This window comes from Agelaius tricolor, unplaced genomic scaffold (assembly GCF_023055355.1).
Source record: "Agelaius tricolor isolate 1412-34295 unplaced genomic scaffold, bAgeTri1.0.p SCAF_7, whole genome shotgun sequence".
NCBI classification, from domain to species: domain Eukaryota; kingdom Metazoa; phylum Chordata; class Aves; order Passeriformes; family Icteridae; genus Agelaius; species Agelaius tricolor.
Window position 1 is genome coordinate 8,012,870 of NW_027269267.1, and position 26,734 is coordinate 8,039,603.

General features: G+C 43.2%; 2 protein-coding genes across 2 annotated transcripts in view; one reads left to right on the forward strand and one right to left on the reverse strand.

Annotated features, from left to right (window-relative positions):
* Positions 1 to 383: 383 nt before the first annotated feature.
* LOC139591578 (uncharacterized) lies at positions 384 to 24,448 on the reverse strand. Its single transcript, XM_071430295.1, has 4 exons — positions 24,103 to 24,448; positions 20,974 to 21,042; positions 2,938 to 3,015; positions 384 to 982 (listed from the first exon to the last, which is right to left on the reverse strand). The coding sequence occupies exons 1-4, from the start codon at positions 24,312 to 24,314 to the stop codon at positions 703 to 705; spliced, it is 639 nt and encodes a 212-aa protein (XP_071286396.1). The 5' UTR covers positions 24,315 to 24,448; the 3' UTR covers positions 384 to 702.
* MED14 (mediator complex subunit 14) overlaps positions 23,748 to 26,734 on the forward strand; it is a 34,924-nt gene continuing 31,937 nt past the window's right edge. The window contains exons 1-2 of the mRNA XM_071430294.1: positions 23,748 to 24,117; positions 25,447 to 25,473. Of these exons, the coding sequence (XP_071286395.1) occupies positions 23,942 to 24,117; positions 25,447 to 25,473 (203 nt within the window). The 5' untranslated portion in view covers positions 23,748 to 23,941. The remainder of the gene's footprint in view (positions 24,118 to 25,446; positions 25,474 to 26,734) is intronic.

A 26,734-nucleotide genomic window follows, 5' to 3' on the forward strand; every position in this document is an offset into this window, starting at 1 on the left:
GCACACGAGAGGCCACACTCTGAATGGAACTGACTGCTTCAAATTCCTTCGGTGTGAGTCCTGCCTTTCCTTAAGCCTATGGGAGCTCTGCCAGTGATTGCTCCCTTTGTGTAGCATCCAGCAAAGCCTGATCTCCACACCAACCCAGAAGATGGCACAGCACTGATTTCTAGTCTGAAAGAGCACACAGAGGTATTTTGAATATGTACCTTATTCTTAACTTTCATCCTCTGAGACAGCTACTTTTAGTTATGTCATAGCCTGTACAGCAAACCTCTCTTCCTTGTAACACTGAAAGGGAAACAAAGGCTTGTTGTTTCTCTAAAGTACTAGACCTACTCTTAATTTCCATCCAGAAAAGCCCTTCCAACATTAATTCTGTCCTGAAAAAGAGCACAGATGGCAGTGGGTGAAACACTGACTGATATTTTAAAAAGTTTCTGCGCTGCTCTTCTAGCAGAGGAGCCAGGAAGGGCTAAAGTTCTAAATAACTAAATAACTAAACTGAATAACTAAAGTTCTTCAGTCCCACTAGGTACCCCTAATGCCTAAAAAGTCCTTAGGGTGTGTATTTTTTAAAATTATTAGATATTTTAAATTAAATCTGATAATTTTAAAATTGTCAGATTTCAGTCTATTCACATGCACAGCCACCATCAGTGCTGTTCCATACTGAGTCTAGAATATAATTCAGGACAAAAATCAAGCACTCAGCTGGGCAAGGGCATTCAAGAAGGTCCTAGGCTGTCTTCTCTGGTGGGGAAGGAGGGTTTCTGCAGTATGTGATTCCTCTCTTTTGTGTCTTTTGAGCAGGGTTTGAGCAAGGAGCTGTCCTTCTGGGGCAGTCTCGCCTCCCCCTGGGCAGCTGCTGTCAGGGCTGGCAGCTCTTGCACAGCAGCTTCTCCATCTGGGAAAGCAGAGTCCCCATTCTCGGTGCCAAGCTGTCAGTCTGCTTGGAGTTTTGCAGTCTGGGCTCACAATCCTGGGTAGGTGGGTCAAAAACACAAAGAACTTTATTAAAAACTACACCTAGGCTCATCAGTACACACCAATATAAATTTTTTGGGGGGCACATGACCATTCAAAATATATCATCCTGCATTTGGCACTGCCTTAGGTTCCAGTCAGTGGAAGTTCCAGTCTGGGAGGCGGCTCCAGGGCAGCTGCTGCCCCTGTACCAGGTCCTGCTGCCAGCTGGATCCTTGGCACTGAGGTCCCAGGGCACCTCCCTGGCCTTGGACATGCCATGCCAGAGGAGTAGGTGGCATCATTTTGGGAACCTCCCCCTTATCTCAATTCCACAGGTTGTGACAGGAAGTTTAATTAACATTTGCCACTGTGGTTTCACCAACAAACCAAAGTGTTTCCAGTGGCCCCTCGCCTTTAAGGAGGATTGGAAGAGTGATCTAGAGAGTTTGGGCTGTAGTCAGCTCCTTCTGTCCTTTCAAAAAGAGGATTCTGGATTTGGATGGCAAATATTTGACTTGCAGGCAGGTTTAAGCACAATATCTTCCCAACTCCAGTTCTTTGCTGTAGGCAACAGATATGTGACTTTGCTACTCTTTTCAGGCTCACTCTGTTTTGGTTATTTATTATTACCATGTACATTTCTGGGTGAATTGTTTCATATATATTTCTGAGAAGAAAGTTTGTTTTTATTAATGCATAGATGCATATAGCAACCTAAACTGGTAAATTAAAACTGGCATCATCTCATCCAAGTAAAGAGACTACACTACAAGGCAGCTGTATTGCAAAAGTGCCTTGTAATGCCCATTTCATTCTTGTAAACAATGCATCTCTTTAAATGTGGACTGCAAAAATCACACACAATACTTTGGTTCAGGAATCCGCTGGCTGATTTTCTGAATCACTGTTTTTAATATAGGGGATGTGGGCGTCTAAAAAGCCTTCTATATATAAATCTGAAGAGCCATCTCATTCTGTTTCTGCAACTTATTTTTACCAGTTTCTCCTGATTCATTTTTTTAGTGAATGCTGAGCATTTTAAGAGTAGAGACTGAGCAAAAATGCTCTACATAGATCATTACAGTTTGCAGCTCCATGACTTCCCAAGAGGTTATTATAGCTCAAGCAGTGAGAAACAGCTCTCACTGTGTGAGAAATTATTCCATTGTGTAGTATTATTCAAGCAATTAGAAATCCTACTGTGTACAAAATACTGTATCTCTAGGTAGCAATTTTGGGTGTTGTACCATGACTACTTAAGTGTGTAGCTACAGCAAAAGAAGTACTATGTTAACAATACAACCATTTCTAAATCAAAAGACTAACAAATTCATAAAAACAACAATATACTGTCATAGAAATTCACCGTTTCATTTGCTTTAGACATCAAAATTCCCAGTTCCAGAGTCTTCTGGATTCTTGATTTCTCTGCCATTTATAAATTTCTTCTCTGGCCAAGGAGAGTGAACAATATCTTATAGCATGGAGAAGATGTTCACAGGAAACAAGAGGTAACTTCCCTTTCCTTCCACAGCACTCCTGAATCTTAACTGCTCCAAAACACCCAAAACCTGGTTTTGCATTTTTCTTGGCTAGTACAACATACTGCCATAAGACTAAGCAGAACATTTTAAAGAATTTCTGAAGACCTGTAGTCAGCCTTTTTCTTTAGAAAATTAGATTGTGTCAGCATACTGACTTGAAGCATCATGTTAACCCCAGCTTTGCAAATTATATAGATGTGGGCTAAGAGGGCCAGAGCTTACCAATTACCCAGCTCTTAGGGTAGACTTCTTTTATAGACAGAAGCAGAAAAAGACTAATTTATTTTTTAAGTCAGCTAGGATACTTTTATTGCTATTGGCTTCATTTGATAAGCTCCCAGGTACATTACAGTGATATTAATGAAAAAAAGTGGCACAACATGCCAGTGAAGTATGGAGGTGCAAAAACATGATTAATACCTACCTAAAATTCACACAGTCAGTGCCAGATGTGACCACAGGAGGAAGAGCTCCCATTTTGAACGACCCTGGCATGTGGCTGCTGAAAGAGGAAATGTTTTGTGTAAGAAGCAGGGGATGTGTGGTGGTCCAGAGCTTGGAAACCCCCCTCAGCTCCTGGCAGAGAGCCCCCCACCAAACTCTGAGCTCAGGACCTCCCACCCCACGGCTGTAACTCCCTGCATCCCTGGGGAGGCAGGAGGCACGATGTGAGTTAAGTCTTGGTGCTCCTTCTCCACAGCTGTGACCTCCAGGTATTGCTGAAGGACTTCCCAGCCCTGCCTGGAGTGGCCAGGCACTCAGAGGGCTCAGGAGCTCCTGTGACAGGTGGGTCACTGCAGGGCTGGAGGATCCAGTGCTGAGGGCACCCTCCAGCAGGCACTGCCCCAGGGATCCCAAGGCTTTGGGAGTCTGTTCAAGCTGTTGGCTGACACTGGGCCTCCTCACTATTCAACCAGCCATAAAAGCCCCAGGGTTGGGGGGAAGGAAAGAGTGAGTGTGAGAGAGGCAGGAGAGCACAAACACCTCTGTATGCAATGTCTGCATTTCATAAGACTTTCTGTTTCCATGGCAATGAGCAGGGTATAAATACCCAGCCAGATCTCCCTCGTGGCAGTGCGTTCTGCTGCTCCCATGCTGCAGGGCCAGTCTGTGTGCAGACATTTTGATGGGCATCTGCAAGCCCTCTCTGGTAAAACTGTCAATGATTTTGTTCAATCTCAAGCCTATAGTTCACTGAGCAAAAGTGCTCTTTCCACTTCATTCACCTCAACTTACTTTCTGGCTCCTACAAACAAGCAAATAAATTCTTTCAAAACATAAAAATGGAGTCTTGCATCCTTATTAATTTCTATTTAGGCTAAGTAATCTATAGGAAGAACGAACATTTTAGTTGCTTTAGTTATATTTGGAGTGAGACTCAGCACAAACATTTCCAATAACAATTTAGTGTGATGAAAACTGCTAATGCTGTTGAATTTTGAATTGTAATGGAGTTATAACAGATCCAGGTTAGCCAGTCACAGAGAAGCATAGCCTCAAGCTGAGTGCAATAATTAAAAAATAAGTGCCTATGTTTCATAACACAGAAACACTTCAATTGATTTTTCCAGGATGGGTGCAGTCTTGCATGAGATGCAGACAGAAATATGTGGATTTTATTATAAAAATCAAGCATGATCCTATGTACAGAATTTAAACATCTTATTTTAAAAGGTTCACTGCCTCCTAATTCATTTACAGGTATGATAATGGCAGTGACCAGATTTGCCAAGACATCTCCTTCCCATTCACCCCCTGCTTTTGGAGTGTACAATTGAAAAGAGGAAAATTAAATGGCAGAAAAAGAGAATATATGTTCCTTTATATCACATCCATGCAGGAGGACAAACTACTTCAGAAGGGGAAAAAACATGTTTTCATTTGGAAATGAGGTTTGCTTTTATGCTAAGGAAACTCAGTCAAACTCAAATTCAAGCTAGGGCAAGAGAGCTGGTATTTTCCACATAAATTAGCTGGGTAAATTACATATGGGAATCCCACATAGGTTAACCCAACCTGTTGTGTGGAGAACAAAATAAAAACGTCAAGCTGCCTGATTTTATCTTATGACAGTTAACAGAGGATCAAGCCAAAATGGAAATGAGAGAAATGTGCCTTGAGAGAAATCCATACCAGGATTAATTTCTTCCTGTATTCTTCCCGGTAACAAGCATGTAATATGGAAACAAATGGGGCTGGGAGCAGGAGGAGAGTCATGGAAAAGCCAGGGATGAAAGAACCCTTCCTGCTACCAACACTGTGTCACTTCTGACAAGTTGAAATTTTCCAGAGCAGCACTTATCCTCCCTTTAGGTTCTGAATAATACAGAGAAGAGGCCAGTAGAGCCCACATGTGAGGGAGAGGCAAAAAAGAGTGAACATCCTCCTTAGCATAACTGGGATGGGTTTGCAGATGAAACCATGAAGAGTAATTATTTTATAATCCCAATTCCTCACCCTCTTAAAATGAGTCTATGCTTCTTCCTCCAGTGGAAGTATACTTTCCTCCATCTCCTCACTTTTTATTTCTAAGCCAAACAATTACAAATAACAAGGGAGAGCTAGAGAGAGCACTAAAGGAGTTTGGAAAAGGAAAATCTGTGTTGGCAGTGAGAGCTAGTCAAGATGTACATTAATCACATTGTGTAATCGAGACAGTTCTAATAGAATTGTAATCCCATGTTAAACTGAATCAGAGCCCATACAACTCTTCACACTAAATAATGTCACGATCCTGCGGTACTTTTAAATCGAAAACTCTTCCAAGAACTGAGAAATTGGTTTGACCTTTCCTTGGACACAGGTGAGGTGATTCATGTAATGACTGGAGGGGGAAGGGGACATTGCATGAGTCACTTCTGTTTGTTATATGACAAGCACCTTCTCCTAACTGTTTACTTCACCAACTTTCATTTCCATCTGCTGCCCTTTGACCACGACAGAACATGTCATCCCCGAGATGTGGCCTACCCTTGCCTCTCAGTGCTGAAATAGATCACAGAGGCTATTCAGTGGACCCAACCAACTTGAACAGAACAGGAAATTCTTGCTTGTACTGAAAAAAACACTTCTCAGCCACTGGCATGATTCTGATTTGGGACCTGTCATTATGGCTGAAGCCAATGGAGGTGAAAAAAGTGCATGAAAAATGGTTTCCTGATTAGCTGGTTTTTTTTCAGGCATTAACTACCTCTAATAAAAAATATCCCAAAATAACAAATATCATCCCTTCTAATAACAAATATCCCACTCAGTTAGACCTGTAGTCTATCTAGCTCAATAATTATTTATCCAAAAAGGGCCAAAACCAGATGCCTAGAAGAGTTTAGAATAGAGGGCAAGTATTTTCCTTAATTTCCCTGTTTCTAGAAGTCCATAGCTCAAGGACTTGCCTGTACAAAGATTCCTGGGACAGATTTCCCATGCCATGAAGATGCTTTTTTTTCACAAGGACAAATATCTGCCTGCAAGGATTAGAATGCCCTGTATGCACTTTCCCATGCTGTCCTGAGGATCAGAGGCAGCTCTTGCCAAAGGTGAATGCTGCTCTGTAACTCCAACTGTTCAACAAGTGCTCCCAGGTGACTTGTGGGGACTTCCCCAAGCCATTTGCCTGATGACAGAGAGAGGGCTAACGGAGAAAAAACCCCCAAAACTCAACACTTTAAAAAAAATCTAGTCAAATACTACAATTTTAAAAGTGTACATTTGGTGAATGATAAATAGAAAATACTAGGAATGGGCTGAAGGGTTACTTTTCAACATTTCCCTTCCATGTGAGCAGAATGATAATTGTGTCCTTGATGTGTCAATATCAGTTACACGCTGAGAGAATTCTTTTAAGATGGTTTTTTAAACTCTTAAATCAGAACACATGCACCAAGGTGAACGTGCTGTGGAGGCAGGAACATTGTCACTTCCCTAAGAGTGACAGCATCACCGCTGTCTATCAGTGACACACTGTAAAAAGGTACAATCTCCCATAGAAGCCTTTCCAGTGATTTTGGGAAGCTGTAGGCAGGATATCCTCTGATGTCACAGACTCTGATGTGCCAACATCAAGAGCACAACCCCCAGGATGTCCCAGATATGGCCCTGTGTTAGCATGGAAGCTGGACAAAGTCACCATCTGCAGGCTTTGCACATCTATCAGAAAAGGAGCATGGAGCCCTGGAGTGTGTTACAGACAGGTTTATAAACAAAGAGACAGAGATGCAAGTCTTTCCTTTTCTCCATTCGATTTCAGGGCTGTGGGTGAGTTGGGCATGCCTTGCCAATGTTCTTTACAGTGAATAAAGGCATTTTTTCTTCTGCTGTTATCACCAAGAGGCGATATCCATGTGACTGCTCTGCATTCAGCTGGCACCTCTGACAGTCTGGCCTGCACTCTGTCCACCAGCACTTGACAGTGGCCTGTAACCTCAGATTAAAGGGATGCCTCTGAGTGCCTGTGCATGCTGCTGCCCATGGATAGCTGCTCCTTGCCTGCAGGAACGCTGTGGTACCCAAGGAGGGAATTCCTACAGGTAGATAAGCACATTCAGGTGCTGCATGTTCTAACATGCAGCAGAGCATCTGCAGCAAACTAGGACTATACTGATGGGGATTAATAAGAGAAACATTTTGCCTAATGCCAGAGGAGATTTTAAATTGGACAGAGAGGAAAAAAAAAGAGAAATATTTTTGCGAGACACTAAAACCTCAAAAAAAAAATAGCAATGATTCTTTTGCAATTGGATCCATAAAAATATACTCCATAATCCATGGAAATCTGCTACAGTTCTCTCCTTACTGTGGCATTACATCCCTTGGTATTAACTGGAAAGGCAGCAGTGTATGTGTGCATATGAGTGAGTGTGACAGCACTCAAGAGGATGAGAACGAAGCTTTTTTCTTTTTGACTGCCTTTTAATGAATGAAAAATGAAAAATTCAAAGCTTTGCCACGTGATACTCATCTCCACATTTGGCATCTGGGATTAATTCTGCAGGCTTGCTGTGTGTGGATGCCCCTGCACATCTCCAACATAGAGACCAGGAGTGCAGCATCCAGCCCAGGGTGCTGCTGTGTCCCTGCTTCCTGGGGATATCATCTCATCACAGACAGGAAGAAAAACAAAACAAAAATCCAAGCAAGCATCTGCAGAATTGGCTTATACACTTAACATTCAGGGTAGGTTACAGCAACACCTGACTACCAAACTATTGCATTTGCTAAATATTTCAGCAGACAATGCAAATAATTGCAGCTAAAACCATTTCTTTGTGAGAAAAGAATATGGAGAGACAGGCCAGGATCCTGTTTGGCTTATGCTGGGCATATTAAATGAATCTTAGCTGGTGTTGATAAGTCTGTCAATCCACAAGAGGGGGAAAAATGCCTTAAAGGAAATAAGCAGAGCAGGAAGAAGGAAATCTGTATTCAGGACAGTGCTCTGGGTACTGGATTGCAGCAGTGATGGAGAGAGTGGAGGTGAAAGGGAGAAGCACATAGTATTCCATATGCTGTCCTGATTATCAGGCAAGGTGGCCGAGGCACTGTGAGTTATCTGACTGGGAATAGGTGTGTAAATAGTAAGTAAATGTTATCTCTGATCCTTTTAAGGTTTTTAATAGCTTTTTTAGATTCAAATGCTGAGAAACATACAAGAAAGCTGACAAGGGTATGCCTGGAAAAGAGTGGAGAGCAGCCACCTCTGTAGTTTCCATGGATGCTGTCTTCACCAAGGGACAATCCTTACCCAAAGGAGTGCAGGGCACTGACAGGGTGGTGTGCTAACACCACTTCTTTTGCTCTAGATGAATAAGGGAGCATTTGAAAAAGCATTCAAGTGCAGTTCTGGTTGAGAAGCCAAATGTCTGAGTTAAATCCATGTAGTGCCAGACTTAATATCCCCTGCTGAGAGGCAGGGCCATGTTTGCATGACTGTACAGGCTCCTGCACTGGAGCTGGACAGGAACACTTATTTCAGAGTTACTAAATGCTGTACAAAGGTAAATATTTAGACATCTACACATACAAATCCCCACTTGATAGGTTTACAAATGTGCTTATGTAGTTAGCCACCTGCTCTTAAATCAGTGTGAACCTTAAGTAATGAAATCCTTCTGGAAATCCCACCAAGTGTGGTGCTTTGTCTTCCCCTTTCCATTCTATAGGATCCAGCCCACTGACTGTCACTGAGGCTTTACGTACCTAGATGGCTCAGTTCCCCCTGAAGGTGGAATGGAGGCTTCTGCATCAGGTAAATACCTCTTAATTTCTATTGCTTTCACCCATCTGGAAAAGAGATCAAATGGAAGATAAGGCACAGAATCTCTAACAGGGCAGCACTTGTGTGGCTGCCCACATCTGTCGCAGACATTTTTCACTAAAAATCCTTTCTTTAGGATTTTCCCTTCTGGGATGCTGAGGCCCCAGAAAAATGAATGTAAACAATGGTCATCTGCTGCTGTGGAATGCAACAGGTGGATTTTTGATTGGCCCATCTTGAATGTGTATAATTAATGGCCAATCAAGACAGAGCTATCTCAGACAGAGTCTGAGAGAGCTGTCTTTTGTTTTCATTATTTTCTATTCTATTCTTAGCTTTGCTAGTTTGTGAGAAAACCTTTCCCTTCTTTTTCTTTTTAGTATAGTTATAATGTAATATATATATCATAAAATAATAAATCAAGCCTTCTGATCATGGAGTCAACATTCTCGTCTCTTACTTCACCACGGTCACACACACATCAGCCTATGGCCACAACTCCCTTCTTCATCCACTGCTTCAGGACTACACTGTGAGGATGGACAGAAGAAATCCAAGGCCAGGAAGGATCCAGAAAGGTGGTGGCATTCCCAGGGTGATACGGAGCACAGCTCCTGGCCATGGCCTGCTGTCACAGGCTCAAAACCACTTGGAAGGGCTGGACATGTCCTGCCCAGCCCTGGCACAAAGGAAGCTCATGCAGTTTGCCAGTGATATTGACCCATCAGGTCCTACAGGGAGCAGTATTATCTGGAGGAATGGGGGGCAATAATGTTTGACCTGACAGGGATGTTCACAAGTCATTCTGGAGGCTCCCAGATTTACAATAATGAGGTTTCTGGTGCAGCTGCCCACATTTTCCTTTGAATTTTCTCTTTCTTGTTGAGTTAACTTAGGTAACCTTGGACTTACACATATGCAATAAGCCACAGTCAGTGGACTGGCTGTCAGCCACAGTCAGGTGACATCCTGGCCCACTTTGTATGTGAACAGCATCTCAGAGCTGAACAAATGGTTGATTCTGAGCAATCTCTGTAGAAATCTGTGGAGACTGTTCTACCTGTGACTGATAGGCTCACTGTGCCTTCCTCACCACCTGAGGGATTTGCACTTGACCAGAGTTATAAGTATATTTATGAATTCCAAACTTTGTTATTGTAATTCCCTATTCCTCCATGTACAATTGCCAAGTTTAAAGAGGAAATCAATTTAGAACATCACATCTTCTCAAAAGCACAGCCTGCAACCAACAATACCTCATCCTCTATATCCTATTCTCAATTCTGCTGCTACCCTGCATACTGAAAAAGAAAGTGAAAAATTCTGTGTTCCTTTCCTGGGCTCTTCAGGGAAGTGCATAATGTCCCCAAGGGCTGGCTGCACTGTGTGTCATTTGGATCTCCCACAACACCTCCAATGGTCAATTGTAAAGTTTGGGGCAGAGCAAACTTTTAGAAGAGAACAGGAACAAGCCACACTTGACTTGAAGAGAAATTCAAGACAATTTCTTTAGTTCTAATCCAGCTACTTATAATTTAGGAGGTATGTCTAGACTCCTGTGATGAGTGCTAAAGAGCCACATATTTTAAAAAGGTGAAAAGAAAATGTACATATACAAAACCCACAGGCATGGACACATGTTTCCAAGCATTCTTTAAAAAACTGCTCTATCTACCTCATACCATAATACAACCTTATCCTCTGGACATATCACACAAAGGTCTGAATTTCTCAGAAAAAAAAAGGGAGGACTGCTGCAAGGTCAGAAGCACTGAGAACTTACTGCAAACACCACTGATAATTAAACCACTTTATCTTTTTTTTTTTTTTTTTGGTCAGAATCTGTCCATTTACTAATACCTTGCATTTCTGCAATCAGTTGAATTCCAGCTGTATATGCCTCATTCTGAAGAGCAAAGCTGTCAGCATAATGGGCACATTTCATCTCTGGGGCCAAGATGTGGCAAATCTCAAAGGAGCATCAAAATCCTCCCTGAACTGCAGAGTTCACCTCATGCTCCAATACAGAAAAGTCCCAGGGTTCAGTGGTGTGGCAAGGGGCCAGTGGCTTACAAGTGTCTTCCATGGAGAAAAAGTCATACCTGAGAGGATACAACCAATATAAACTCTGAAATTACCCTTCCAGACTTGCTTTTGCAAAAGGGAAGTTTCTCCTGCCTTACATTATCTGAAGGCCAGAAACTCAGTTGCACCCTTGAGGGTCCATTGATTGTTTTAAAAGGCTCCATGAAAGGTAATTATCAAAAGATTCATTATGGGGAAAAAATCCTTAGGGATCTGAAAAGTGAAAAAACAAAGGATAAAAGTCACAGGTTTAGTCTTTTGCCTTCTTCATCCTTCCTGGAAGCCTCTACTGGCAAGGTCTGGAAATGCTTTTGATTATCTCCAAAAACGACAGAAGATGAAGGCACTGAGCACCTTGCACAATCAGGTACTTAATGTCCTTACCCTCCCTGGGGCTCTGCTGCTGACAGCAAATGAACTGATAGCTCCTGCTGCTCCCACCAGCCCGGCTCTCTGTGTCATCCACCTACACACACACATTCATTCTCTCCCTCATGATTTATTCATTCCATTTATTTATTTATGTAGGTCATTTTCAGTAGTAGTTTTACAAATAATGGCAAGAAGTGAAAAAAGAGCAAGACAGAAACAAAGTTAAGGAGAGAGCTGGTGGCACGCAGGGAATGGCAGGGGAGAGCTCTGCTGTGCTGAAAACAAGGTGTATGCCAGAGGAGTGTTCCTGATTTCCTCCTCAGGCAGAGCCTGAGCAAACTCCAAGTGACACCAGCTTCACCAGCCTTTGCTGCACTCTGACTCCCCCAGCCAACCCAGCTGGGGCTCATGCCCTGCTCCCTGGCCTTGCATGGTCTTTCTGACTGCACTTGAGGCCTTCTGGAGCTCTCTGAAGACACTTCTCCATTTAGAGACAACTGTTTTGTTTTTGCAGGCATTTAGTCACTAACTGTATTTTAAAGCTTTGGTCACAGGGGTCTTTGCAGTAAAGAACAGGCCTATTTATATTGCCTAACCTAGGTGCCTAAATTAGATTACTTCCTTTTATTTCCTTTTTAACCAACATCTAAAGAAACTCCCTCTTCTACACTGAACCCACAGGAATTCCAGGGAAATAACTTCCTAAGGATATACTCAGACATGGTAAGCTGATTTTAAGGCTTTCTGTCACTGAAAGAAGCAGTCTTGTTCCTTCACCTTGTGTGCTTTTTCCCATCTTCCTCCTCTTCCTTCCCCTAATCCTACCTGCTTCCCAGCCGTGCTTCCTTACTTTTGACACTTACCTGACCCCTGGCTGAGCAGATTCAGCTCATTGAACTGAGAGAAAATAAATCCAGAGAAGTAAAAAAAAAAAAAAAAAAAGAACAGTTTTCTGATGGGTTAATGAGCTGCATCAGCTCAATGAATATGAAAGTCAGCCCAAGGGTGAGTCAGGATCATGTAGGAGGGAGTGTGAAGAGCAAGGAAGATTGACCCTTTTCACAGTGGAAAGTGATCAAAAGAGCTCAGTTTGTCTCCACTAATGGTATCCTTAGGTGGGAATATAAAGTAGATGCCTGGAAACAGACAGAATTTATCCTTGCTATTCTGGCTCTGCAGTAACAAATTTATATTTCATTTTCTTTCCCTTCTATGCTCAGCTGGCATGTTCTACCACAATTCATAGCCTGAGAGTGTTACAGAGACCCCCTTCAAGCACAGCATCTCTACACTGCTAAGAAAATCTGTCTCTCAGATGTTTCACAAATACAAGAAGCACTGAAAACCATTAGGCATCAACTATGACCTGCCCTGTCATGGAGTCTAGTGGAGAATCACATGAGGGGAGCTAAGAGCAGCACAGTTGTCAGACTGTGAAAGTGAAACTGTGACAATGAAATGAAACCTTGGCTGCTCCATTTTTTGATGCCTTCACACCAAGACTGGGCACTTTCTTCATGGTACACTGTGCCAAGCATAAGGTACACAACATGTTCTGCTCAGCAACAATGTCAGTTCAGTGAAACTGAAGGTTCTGTGATATATTGAAGGTCAAAGAAAATAATCTCATATTCCATAAATCTGTAAAGCACTGATTACACAAAGAGAAAAAAACTACACCAAAGCAAGACTTTTTACTTAATGGGCACAACCAATTCCCATTGTTCTTCCAAAACAAAGAAGACTTCTCCCAATGTCCTTCACTTTGGATTAGTAATCCTTATCTAACAGGAGGAGAGCTCCTTTTCTTTTGATCTGTGGACATGAGCACCAAACCAGCAATTACAGCAATTGCAGGTGTCCTCTCTGTTTTTAGAAAAGTAATTTTTGAATGCACATGTGGCATCTCAGCATTCTCCTAGCAATGTTCTGGAAATGCTTTTGTCACTTCTGCTTCTCCCATGGTGTAAGAAATTATGTACTCTGCCCCAGACTTTCCTTCTCAGGCTGTGATGGAAGCACAAAGCAGAAGGTGCATCAAAGGGTTATACACCACGTGGAGACCTTCAAGGCCCTGAAAATGTAATCTCTATTCTGATTGCAAAATCTGCAGAAGAGATTTTATTTCAACAAGGCTCTCAGCCTCTCTTCATGGGTTAAGGAGAAATATTTTCATTTCCTATCTTCATTATCACTTTTGACATTCAGAACACATGCAGACAAATCCAGTCTGAACTACAGACATTAAAGTGGTGGGTGCCTGCCCTGGCAATAGTCTGTAAGTTTTTTTTTAAAAAGTGTTTCTGTAAAACTCCTTCAATCAGAGTCCTCCAGTGGTCCAACCAGTATCCTAGTTAGCTTTCATCCCCATCAGTCATGACAAGTTATGGACTGCATTTCTCCTCCCTCAATTTAAAACTAGTCTGGCTTCCTACAGTTCCTTCATTTCTCTAACTTTCTCCCTTTTTCCTATGACTAACATTTGTTTTTCTGAGCTAAAATTTGTGACAGGTTTCTATCCATGGCCCAGGACTAGTGTAAATAATGACTCTGTTCTGTAGCAAGTTGGTTTCCTGTTGCAACATCACCCACACTAAGGAAACCACATCTGTTCAGAGAGTGACCCATTTTAAGAACAGTTATTTTTAGGCTGTAGAAGATTATCAGTAATTGAGACAAAGGGCTCAGGTGAGTCCTTAAAAAATTAGGAGAGTAGGGAAAGCCTTCTGATATACTGAGATACTGGAGGCAGATGGGAGAAATACCGTTTGCAGGTGGGTCTGCTTAGGGGAATTAAATTAATTATTATTTCAAGATAGTTTGAAAGTTTTTGTGTTTGAAAATGAAACAGTGCTCTGACAGGAAGGACTAAACAGACTAATGGGTGAAATTGTTGTGGGCTACAAGACAGGCTTTACTACTTCAGGGTAGGCAGGGAGGATGACATCCCCCATCTTCAGTGCTCTTTGCCTCTTCTGCATGCTCTGAACACTGTGATTTATGGCTCTTATCACAGGAGAGGTGAATGCCCTGATCCCTGCCTGCTGCTCTGTGCTGTGCACACAGATGGACACCTCCAGAGCCTGTGTGTGTGCACAGGGGCTCCTGTCACCTCTGCCCCCTTGGGCACCCAGCTGGATGCAGCCCAGAGCATGGCAAGAGTCTGAGTCCTCCCAGGTAAAGCACCCAGAGCTGACAAACACCTGCCCTGTCCTTCACTTGTCCCTTCTCACCCCTCTCCAAGATGTGGGGATACAATTTGCCAGCACAGTGAAGCCCTGGACACAATTTCCTCATGCAATGTGATGTTACAAACAAGGAGGTGATGTGATACATGCCTAAGTTGGGAACCTCTTCAACAGGGAAACTTTGGGGTGAAATGAAGGGACAGCTCCAGATAAGAGCTCAGACTCAGCACTCTGTGGGGAAATCTTCATTGTTTTCCTGTCACATTTTAGACTGATAAATACCTCTTGTGTGTGGAGATTTGTTGCTCTTTTCTGACTGGATTAGCTGCAATTAAGATAGACCTTCTTTGCATGGAGAAAAGGCTCTGCCCAGCTATTCTGGCAGCAGACATTTTGCACTACAGAATTACGTGGTCTCTTTTTACCTATTAGAAACAGATTACCTACCCTGCAGAAGGACACTGTTTGTACAGTATTAAAGGATCTATCCAGGGAAAGGTGCAGAATAATCAGCTTTTAAGTACATATTTCACTGATTTTCAGCAGCTTTCCCATGTACACAAACCCATCCCTAGAAATGTTAGAGTTTTTATCTACATTCTAGCAAGTCAAAGGAACAGGAATTGGTTTTAGTTTTCATTCCTTGTTTTATTCCAGAAAATGTTCAGTTTTTCTCTCCTGATGTACTGGTATTTTATGTACTGTACCTCTGGGTTCTACAAGATGCTAAAGAGAAGGAGGATTTTTTTATGTCTGTCTTTGTAAGAAAACATATTATACATTTATGGGAAAAAAAAATCAAAAAGACCGCTCTGTATTTCTGTTTGCTCCAAAGCAGCCTTAACACAAACCACTGATAAGTCTTGTTCATATGCTTGTGCAGGGAACAGGTTTCCAAAGTCCTGTTCCAGAGAGCCCTGATTAGATAACACATAACAGAGAGAAACCACGGGCTAGAGGACTTTGTTTTCATTTGCAGCTCATTAGAGGCAGCCCAGAGCTAACCTAAGCCTCCTGGCTGGGAGATACTGGATCAGGATAAAACCAGGCACAGACAAAATAGCACTGTTTGCACTTGATACAGCTGTATCCTGAGTTCCCACAAAATCAAAAAATAATAAGCCACCAAAGGAAGAGGCACTGTCTTCAAATGCTTCAAAATCCATGCATTCAAATTGCTGCAGTCCAGTACTGGGGGTGGTTCTTGCACTATAAATGTGGCCAAGAAAAGCACCCTTAGCCTATGGAGGTGACTTTACCCTCCTACAGTTTCAGATAGGAAATTAGACCAAACTCTCCTCCTGGTGCAGAGGATGAGACAGGCAAGGGGTGGAGGCAGGTCTCAACCTGTTCCACCTAGACTTGTCATAGGGCTCCCTTAAACCAAACTATGAATGCCACCTTAGAGGTGGGGAGAAATAAAAGTGTCCATGTGTATCTAATATAATTTCTAAATTCATTTAGTTAAATCAGTTTGTGTTATGTGAGCAAGGCTTATTGTCAGAAAGCTAATTCTTATAAAATGAGAAATAGAGTGGTGTCCTATTACAAAGGAGACATGGGCTGAAACTACTGCTGAATTGTATGATGCCTTCTAAAAATACCAGAATGCAAGGATTAGCTACAAGTGAGTTAATAAGGTGTTGCATTCTGAAGGCTGCTTAAAATTAGCTGTGAATGTGCTTTTGCTTGTCCTAAATGCATCGCAGAAAGACAGATTATTTTTTTCTTCTCTTTCAGTCTTCCTTTGAGCTGTCATACTCTAGAAAGTCTGGGTCTGTAGGCACTAGAGGGAGAGATATTGCTCTGTTGTTGCTCTTCTTTCCAATCTTGCTCTCAGGCCTGAAGGAATCAGTTCCAGTAAGTGACATTCTGAGGTGAAGCACAGTCATTTCCCCACACAATTTGTTTTGTTTGCACTACGGCGCCATTGGGCAGTGCTGTGCTTTCTGGTGAAAGCACATTTTCACAAAAAGTGTTCACTTTCAGGATCAAATCATTTCCTATAAACCAAACAAACAAAATATAGAAGGGGGATAGAAGGGGCTACAGCTCTCCTGGCTGAACCCCAACTGAAAATAAAACATTGCCAGGATTTACTGAGATTCTACTGTGTCTTCTGCATTCTACAGCTGTGCAGAAAAGTAACAAGTTTTAGCATTTTGCACAGTGCTGCAACTAGCCACAGGCTATTAATTACTTCTGCAATCAGTAGGGCAGGGAATCTTCCAGGCTTAGCTGTAAGCAGCATGAACCGTGGGCTACATGCAGTTCTCAGGATGTGGTCTGTGCTCCACAAAAATCTCTGAACAATCTCTCAGCCAGGTGCTGCCTGGCCCCACACGAAGGATTTCCTGTCTCTCTGCCACAACAGGCTCTATCTATTTGGGTAGGTGTGAGAAGTTGGTGTTTCCAGGTGAAATACAGTCCTTGAAGAGAGACGATTCCACCCTCAAACTACAATTTCTGATCTTCCAAAACTGGCACTGGCCAAAATTGCTGCCTGCATGGAAGCCGCTATAGCATCTGAGAGCAACCTGCACCTCTTGCCCATTAGCAAAATACCTTATAATCTACCAGAGAAGCAGTATTCCTGCACTGCTACAGATATGAGTTTGCCTTTTTACAGTACTCTTCAATTTTAAGGGACAGTGAATAGTTGCTGGAGTTCACTAAGTCAACCAAGTTTGCAGTCACAGAGTTAAACATCTAATCAGTCTGGAGCCAAACCTCTTCTTGCATTCCCTGTTGTCAGAGCTGGCATCTTGGAGCTTTGTGACACAGGCAGTGCTTAGATAAGATTCTAACTGCTACAAAAAATGCTGGTTTATCCCTTCTGGGGAAAAAAATATCCCAGTCTAGAAGCTGTGCAAGAAGGAAATTTCTTGGATAGCATCTTAACCCAGAAACTTCCTTCACATCCAAAGTCTGAGTGGAGGATGGCAGCTCAGACACAATTCTGTATGTCCTTACTTCTGAGAGAGAGGGTCAGCATTTAAACCTTATCTGAGCACAGCTGAGATCTACAAAGAATTTGCAATTAAGCATGTTCTGGTACCCACCTTTGTCTTTAGAGGAGCGGGAGAGTTTGCACTGTCTGAATGCATTAGGCAGCACCAGTTAAACACAATCGAGCTGCCTACTTCTAAGGTCAGGACAGAATTCTTCACAGCTGCAGGCCTGCTCCCACTGGGTATGACTAATCACATCCACTTCCCTGACATTCTCTCCATCTCTTTTAGGTGTTTGCACAGATAAATTCTTTCTGCCCCAAAGTGCTTTCATGTTGAAATAAGGGCTCACTTTGTATTTTTTCAGCACACATGTATCTTTTTCAAATACTGAGTAACACCCAGGGATGGTTAGATGGGGAGAAATCACAGGGTTTGGAAGGTATTGTCAAATTGTCCAAGTCCATGACTGAACAGTGCAATTCATCACTTTACCCCTTTGTGCCAGATTGCCAGATCAGGGGCTCTTTCTCCTTTGTTAGCTTTTCAAAGATGTGGGGTTCAGAAAGGATGTCACTGTTTTGCTCCCATTTCAGAATTACTTGTGAACAAAGCATTTTTTTATGCACAGAAAAAAATGCATCTTCTGTGGTTAAAATAGTAAATTGAGTTGTAATTAACTTAATGGCAATAATAATGAAAATACAGTCTTTTGAGGATAGCAAGGTCTTTAGCTGGCTTTAGTTCCAGTCTGACAGAAATAAATCAATTTAAAATTTACACTGGATATCAACATTGTTAGTAAAGAAGCCCCAAAAGAAGCTCAGAGTAATACAGCTATGTTCAGTATTAAAAAAACTCATCCATTTTGCCTTATAATAAGAAAGGGGACTTTTGTAAATTCAAGTAAATCAAAGATTCTATTTTATGACTTGGAGAATGTTGCTTTTCTTAAGTTGTTCACAACACATAATTAGAACTGGGGTGTACTTTACTACACACCACACAAGAGATTCTCTGTCTCACTAACCAGACTGACTGATGGAGAACTCTCAATCTGTTACTATAGGTCTCCTATCATTCAAACAAATAGTTGTCAAACTTAATCCCACAGACAAAGCAGATCAAAAAAGAGATGTAAAATTATAACTTTAAAGCTTTTAAGTTGGAGGCTTTTTCTTTTTTTAGTTGGTTCCCTTTGTGACCCTTTAATAAACCGAAAAAAAGCAGAGCACCTGCAGTAACCAGCTACAAACCCTCTTCCTTTAACACACACACAATTTTGCAAAGAATGCTTTATTTTTGGTGCAGTAAGCCCTGCACAAATCACAAAAGAGTGATTTGTGGCTTGAAGTACAGGACTGTCAACAAATTAATTAATTTAAAAAGTACTTTTAATTAAAAAATAATAGATAATAAAGATATAGGACATAAAATAATTTGTGATTAAAAGGTCACTGATATTTTTCCACTGGACTTTCAGCATAACGTTTAGAAAAAGTCTTACATTCATGCAAGTGTTATAATAGAAAAATCTAATCTTTTTTCAGTATTGGTATGTGTTTGATTTAATAGTGACACATGAAACCCCATTAGAATTTAAATATATATCTTTTATTGAATTGTAAGCTCTGTAAGTATATAATATGTAGCACTGCAATTACTGATACTGTATGTGGGAGCTCTCCCACACTATATCTGATTTTCTCATGCCTTCTAAAAAGAAAGACATGAAACTTTTATTACTCCTAATTTATATGGGCATTTGGATATAACATTGCTGAACATCCCAACACTGCATCAATTAAATGATTAACAAGAAATCTTTGCACTATATCTGCATAGTATTATTTTTTATTATTTAAAAAAATACTTAAGTGTCAAGTCCAGGAGGTGCTTGTGTCATTAAACATTTCTCTGATTTAAAAGCCTGCCAGAGAAATGGAATGCCCACGCTCTGAGCCACACAAACACAGGACAGCTCAGAGCCTGCCTTGTAGAGCACAATACACTGAACATTCACCCCAGGGCTCCAAGAACAGTAAATGTTTAACTTCCCTGGAAACAGAAAGTCACCTGCTGTCCTTCCCATTAGCTCTGTAACCCTGTCAGCTCCACAGTTAATAGCAACAGGTTCTGATCAACCAACAAATCCCTATCTGAAGTCAGGCTTCTGGGCTCCCCAGTAAGGCTTTTTACATATACAGGGGTGCAGTGACTAGAAACGTGGGATCATAGAATAAGCTGAGTTGGAAGAGACCCACCAGGATCATCAAGTCCAACTCCTGGCCCAGCACAGGACACCCCAAGAGTCACACCATGTGCCTGAGAGCATTGTCCAAACACTTCTCAAGCTCTGTCAGGTTTGGTGCTGTGACCACTGCCTTGGGGAGCCTGTTCCAGTGCCCAGCCACCCTCTGGGGGAAGAACCTTTTTCTGATACCCAGCCTTAACCTCCCCTGACACAACTTCAGGCCATTCCCTTGAGTCCTGTCACTGGTCATGAGAGAGAAGAGATCTGTACCTGCATCTGCTCTGCCCCTCACAAGGAAGCTGTAACTGCAGTGAGGTCTCCCCTCAGTTTCCTCTTCTCCAGGCTGAACACACCAAGTGCACTCTGCTGCTCCTCATACAGCTTCCCCTGCAGACCCTTCTCCATCCTCATGTCACACAGTGGGGCACACACAGCAGGAGCTGGCCAGGCTGACCCAGAGACTGGATGCAATGCTGGGCCATCACCCCCATCCTCTGGGTCCCTACCACATCCTCCTGCCAGGCTTCCCTCCTTCCCCTATGGCTCTCAGGCCCTGTCTGTGCTCCATGACAGAGCCAGGCAGAGCTGCTCATCAAGATGGCTGCTTTACTGTGAGGGTGTGAGGCCCTGCCACAGGGTGACCAGAGAAACTGTGGATGCCCCATCCCTGGAAGTGTTCAAAACCAGGTTGGATGAAGTTTGAGCAACATGCTGTAGTGATTGAAAGGTGTCCCTGTCCATGGCAGGGGGATTGGAACAAGCTGATCTTTAAGGTCCCTTCTAACCCAAGCCATTCTATGATGGGTTGAGCATTGTGCCTAAATTCACATCTTCAGCTTGAAGGAACTGGAAGTACATTCCAGAAATCTTTTGGGGTGGAGAAATGCACATTCATTGTGTGTATGGGCCAGCCAAGCCTGCACATCAGGTCACTCAGCAGGACCCAGTGCCACTCTGAGAGTCTGTGTGACACTGGTCACTCAGCAGGACCCAGTGCCACTCTGAGTGTCCGTGTGACATTGGTCACTGGGCAGGACCCAGTGCCACTCTGAGAGTCTGTGTGACATTGGTCACTCAGCAGGACCCAGTGCCACTCTGAGTGTCTGTGTGACATTGGTCACTGGGCAGGACCCAGTGCCACTCTGAGTGTCTGTGTGACATTGGTCACTGGGCAGGACCCAGTGCCACTCTGAGTGTCTGTGTGACATTGCTCACTGGGCAGGATCCAGTGCCACTCTGAGAGTCTGTGTGACATTGCTCACTGGGCAGGACCCAGTGCCACTCTGAGTGTCTGTGTGAGGGGTTGTTTGTCTGCAGGAAAGCCTGAGGTCAGAGCCAAGGCTTGTATGAGACTTACCAGGCCTGTTCTCTTCCATTGCTATGAGAAAATTTGTCACCAGGTTTAAATGGCAGAAGTTGGAACCTGCTGAATGAAGAGAATAAACACAAATGAAAATACAGTAGCTTTTGCAAGGAGACCTGTCTACCCCAGAAGTCTTGCTACTCTTTCCAGCAACCCCACTGGCCCAGCTTTCTGCCTCACATAGTTTTGCTTTTTCCACCTCAACAGATTTCTGGAACCTACTTCCAGTTCCTTCAAGCTGAAGTTTTGAATTTAGGCACAATGCTCATCCTTCCTCAAAGTACTTGTGTCAAAGAAAGGTAGCCCTGCCAACCTCAGAAAGGCAACAAGAAGCAGGAAACTTAAATATTTCTTTTTCACTACTATTATGTAGGCCAGACAATCGTTTTTGAACTCCTACCGCTCATCTCCATCAGTTAAAACAAATCATCTTGCCAAGTCTCCCAACAGCACAATCGCTGTGGGTGCAAAACTGTAAGCCTTGATCTCCTGAAATTTCTCAGTAGCTGTTCCTCCTTTTTTTGAAAACAGTATCAAGAGTTTCTCTCCTATGCAGCCATGTGAGAGGAGAGCCCAGCACAATTTGTGCCATAGCACTGATCAGCTTCTCTCCAAGAGGAATGGAGCAAGGCAGACACACTGAAGACATCCATCCCTCCCACCAATGCTGAAAACTTCACCAAGACCAGAGCTTTTCTGAGGAAGGATTCTAACAGCAGCAAAGTTAAACTGCATCAGAATTTCCCACCTGCTTTTTCATCAACAAAGTCTGAGCTTGTACCACCAAAATCAAAGGAGCTTGTGCCACTGAAATCAATGGGAACTTTATTACAGACTAAATCAGAAGTGAAGAGATGGGAATAAGGAGGGAAAACAATTATAAATCCTGTATTTCTATGTTACAGTTCTTATAAGACCCTAATCAGATTCCTGTGCATGTAAGTCAGTATTTTCTTCATTAGTGCAGCTAGTTGGCTGTAAAAAGGAGTACACTGCATTTATTCATGCATCTAAAGTGGAAAAAAATAAAAGATTTTCATACATTTGGAAAAAAAATCTTTGAAATGGGCAGACCAGAACTTAAAATACATTAAGCCAATAATTTATATCAAAACATGATCCAGAAAGTATTTATCATTCTATCCTTTATCAATCCTTTAGAGATTAATTTATATAAACAGAACAAAAATTTCTTTCATCTGTATTGAAAAAAAAAACCCTCTCAACTAATTAAAAAAAGGTATAAACACATGGTGATTTTAGGAGTAAAAAATTCCCAGTCAACAATCATCCACCCCCAGTTCAAAAGTTCATCTTACTGTGACAAACCTTGCATGGCTCACAGCTGCAGCAGTGCTGCCCTTCCTACCTGAGTGGGTTATTGCTATTGTTATTATTATTAAACTGATTACACACTTCTCAGGTTGAAAAATGTTTCCTTTAATATTTAACTTTCCTGGAAAGATACGGGTAAAAGGAGAGGTTTTTTAAAGTCTGCACTTCATACAAAACAAATAGGACCTCTCCTTCTTTTTATTAAACTTATTAAACTTGGAGGAGTTTGGGTATTTATTATGTTTATTTCAGGGGTTTCTTTGTAATCATAAGGCAAGAATTTATGATTTAATACTTGACTGAATCATGACACAAACCACCCAGGATTTATAGTTTCCTTACACAGTCCCCTTTGGTTAACCAGTACACAACACATCAATCTTCAGCTGTTTGCAGACCTCCCCTCTCCCTCCCTTCAGCTGTGCCTGTTGATCTGTAGGGCAGAAATATGAAAAAGTTCCCAATGCTTTGTGTTTATCCCCGAATCCCACTGGATGCTCTGCTGCTCGTGGCTCCCTTTTCCCTCTTTAACAATGACCTCAAAGGTCGATGTTCCACTAGTGCTTCTCATCTGGACACCCCTCACAAATGGATCATCAGGAAGGGACTGGCCAGCCTGGTGTCCAGCAGAGCCCACTGGCCCTTGACAGCCCCAAGAGCTGCATCAAAGGCACTTTTTGAGGCACCAAGTCTATAATCTGGTTCTCCTTCACCCTGGATTTCAGTAACATCAGCAGATACAGGGGCAGGGAGGGAATCCTGCCCCTCTGCTCAGCCCTGTGAGGATCACCTGGAGTGCTGTGTCCAGCTCTGGGCTCCTCAGGACAGGACAGACATGGAGCTCCTGGAGCTGATCCAGTGGAGGGTGATGAAGATGATGGAGCGACTGGAGCATCTCACTGAGGACAGGCTGAGGGAGCTGGGCCTGTCCAGCCCCGAGGCCCCTCATCCCTGTCTGTCAGTGTCTGCAGGGAGGGTCAGGGCATGGACCAGGCTCTGCTCCCTGGGGCGATGGGACAGGAGGCACAGGCAGATTGATGCCCAGAACTTCCACCTGAACATGAGGAAGAATTTCTTTGCTGTGCAGCGACCGAGCACTGGGACAGACTGCCCAGAGAGGGTGTGGAGCCTCCCTCACTGGAGATACTCCAGAACGGTCCGGACACACTCCTGGGCCATGTGCTCTGGGATGGCCCCGCTTGACCAGGGAGGTGGGACCAGATGGCGCACTGCGGTCCCTTCCAGCCTGACCCATCCCGGGATCGAGCGGTCCCGTGGCACACGGCCAGCGCCATCCCCATGTCCCGCGTGTGTCCCTGTGACCGTGTGTCCCTGTGTCCCTCAGTCCCTCCTGTGTCCCTCTGTCCCGCCTCTGTCCCCCCGTCCCGCTGCCCCCGCCCCGCCCGCGCTTCCCGGAAAGGGTCCCCGTTCGCTTCCGGTCCCGTGCCCCATCATGGCGGCGGCCCCTGCGCCCGGCGGGCTCTGAGCGCTGCGGAGCCGCCCCGCTCCCGCCGCCCCTTCCCCGCTCCGTCCGTGCGGGGCGAGCCGGGCGCGGTGCCGGCGCCGCCGGGAGCCGTTCCCGGGCTGCCGCGCGGCTCCTGCCCGGGGCCGAGGCGCCGCCGCCGCCATGGCGCCGGTGCAGCTGGAGAGCGCCCAGCTGGTGCCGGCCGGCCCCGCGTCAGCCCCGGCCCCGCCGGCCCCCGGTGCCGTGACAGCCGCCGCCAGCCCCGGCTACCGCCTCAGCACCCTCATCGAGTTCCTCCTGCACCGCACCTACGCCGAGCTCACCGTGCTGGCCGACCTGTGAGTGCCGCGGATCCCTCCGTGCCCGGCTGGCCGTGCCGCCTCGCAGCATCCCGGGAGGATGCGGAGGCCTGGCCAGATCTGTCCCGGAGCTCATCCGGGGCTGGAGTGGGGGGAGGTGGTCGCGATTTCCCATTCATAAAATGCTTTGGTTTTGAAGGGACCATAAAGATCACCCAGTTCCAGCCCCCTGCCATGGGCAGGGACACCTTCCCCTAGCCCTGGTTGCTCTGAGTCCCATCCAGCCTGGCCTTGAACACTGCCAGGGATGGGGCATCCACAGCTTCTCTGGGCAGCCTGTGCCAGTGCCTCACCAGCCGATCAGGGAAGAATTTTTTCCTGATATCTAACCTAAACTTACTCTTTTTCCATTTGAACCCATTCCCCGTTGTCGTCCTCTCATAAATACCCTTGTCCATCCTCCCACCTGGGGAGATGCCTGTGCAGGCAGGTCGGTCTCTGCATCAAGCTGTGTCCAGGGGCACAGTGAAAGCTGCTGAGTGATCTGTCATAAACAGAGAAAATGGCTCTGAGAACTGAGAGCAGCTGCAGATTGGCTGCTTAAATGCTTAAGTTTGCCCCCAAGTTACTGCCAAAAAACCCCAACTGGAGTGCTGGTACTGATATAAAAAATGTGAAACTAGAATGTCTGAAACTGAGATATTTTCAGATGCTGCAACTCCTTGACTTACCTCTGTAGTTAATAAAGTACCATTTGATTATTTTTGGGAAATAAGTTATTTACATTTACTTAATGATTTGCTGTGTTGATGTTGTTGCGTTTGAAGTGGCAAAACAAAGGGATGTTTTTGGGCCAAGAAAAACTTCACTGAAAGCATTTGGACTCTGAATAAACCTGTTTCCCTCTTACTTTGTTTAACTGTAGAGGTTCTTGTGGGGAAGCTGTGTGTTTCAAGAAGTGACATACAGAACAAATGGGAAAAGAGAGGTATAGCTCTTGTACAGTACTATGTCTGGTGCAAACAGAAGTTTTCCTGGTGTGAGTTAAAGAATGTTCAAACTCTGGAAAGGACAAGGAATTTTAGACTTTTAGTTTGCTTTGAAAAAACTTCCAAAATATCAGTCAAGAAGTCCCTTCTGTATGTTTATGGTGTGTGTAGAGTAACTGATCTCAGCAGCCTTCATCAAACTTTTCAGTTAATTTGAGTAGTTCCAGTGTTTTAGTGACAGGTGACCCATGGTGTTATTTTTTATATGCTTTGTAGTTGTGTAGAAGTTCATGTAACTGAAAGTGTCTAACAAAATTTCTGGACTGTAATAGAATGATATATAATACATCTTCTTTTTTTCCCCTTCTCTTTCATATAGATTACCAAGAAAGACTGATATGGAAAGGTGAGTTATGATAAGAGAATCTGTAATACATGTTAAAATATAGAACTTTTTTGGGATGTTAATATACTGTTGCTTAAATAAAATCTTTTTCATGTAGTTTTAGATTTTTTGCAAGAAAATAAGCTTTGTCTGTCTTGCTGTCCTTACATAATTTCAAGATTTTTCTCAGCATCCTGTCAATATTGGGTTTTGTTGGTGTTTGGGTTTATAGATTTTTGGGGTTTTTTGTTGCTGTTATAATAGGTGAACTCTGCTAAGGGTGTTTTTCTCTTCATGAATCTTGAAGCAATGAATTGACAGTAAAGCTGATGTGAAAGGGAACTTTAGAATTTAATAGATTCTAGTTAGTGTGATAAAGAAATGTTTTCTTCAGAAGAAACAGATCAACAATGACAACAAGGTAAAAAACCTTTTTTTCTGCATTTTTCCATGTTACTTGGTCTTTCTTATCATGAACAGTTTTCTGCTCCTGTTCTATGTGGTTTTGAAGTGTGAAAATTATTAGAGAGCAAATGTAAGAGACCAGAACAGCATCCTGCTCAGATGAAAAAATCCATTTACTTTTCTGTTTCTCATAATAAATGTTATGAAACTTGTCAGAATATTGTTCCCTTTATTTGACATGTTAATTGACTTACATTTCTTTAGAGAGATATAGGAGCTATGATGTTTCTAAGAATCTTAATAAAGAATTCTGTGTACCAGGGTGATCATTAATTATTATCTCAAACCTTCCAAAACTCTCATAACATGTGGAATTAATCCCATTTTCATGGGATAACCTGGAATGATTACTTGTACCCATTTTCCTTCAGCATACTATTTTATTAAGAGAAACAGTGTGGGTTTTGATTTGGTTTAGTTTGGATTTTTAATTATCACAGTATTTACTGAAGAAATTACTTCTGACCTGGGTCCAGAGCTCCCTTGTACTCATGGGCAGGCTTTTCCCATCTAGATATTTAGCATTTCTAGGTAAAGGTGGATTCTATTTTGTTGGGCAACAACAAAGGGTGTGGGGTAACAACTTAAATCCTAATGGGTTAGAGAAAAGAAAATAAGACAGCCTTCAATGTACAAAAAATGTCCTACATCTGAAATTGTCTTGAAATTAAATGTTCACATCCTTGTTAGCCTTGACTTAGAACTCCTCTTGGTGAATTGGATTTCCAGCTCTTGGAGGAGCTCATCTGTAGGAAAGTGGCTTAATTATCCATATTTTCTCTAGCTTTGAGACTCTGATGGATTCTCTAGTTGGGCT

Excerpts from the sequence above, each read along its gene's own strand:
- LOC139591578 (XM_071430295.1), bottom strand. The coding sequence starts at position 24,314 with ATGGCAGGGGGCTGGAACTGGGTGATCTTTATGGTCCCTTCAAAACCA. Across the intron at positions 21,043-24,102 it reads CTCACAGGTCGGCCAGCACG|CAGGTTCCAACTTCTGCCAT; the intron begins GTGAGCTCGGCG and ends CTCTTCATTCAG. Across the intron at positions 983-2,937 it reads ACTGACTGTGTGAATTTTAG|GATTGTGAGCCCAGACTGCA; the intron begins GTAGGTATTAAT and ends CCACCTACCCAG.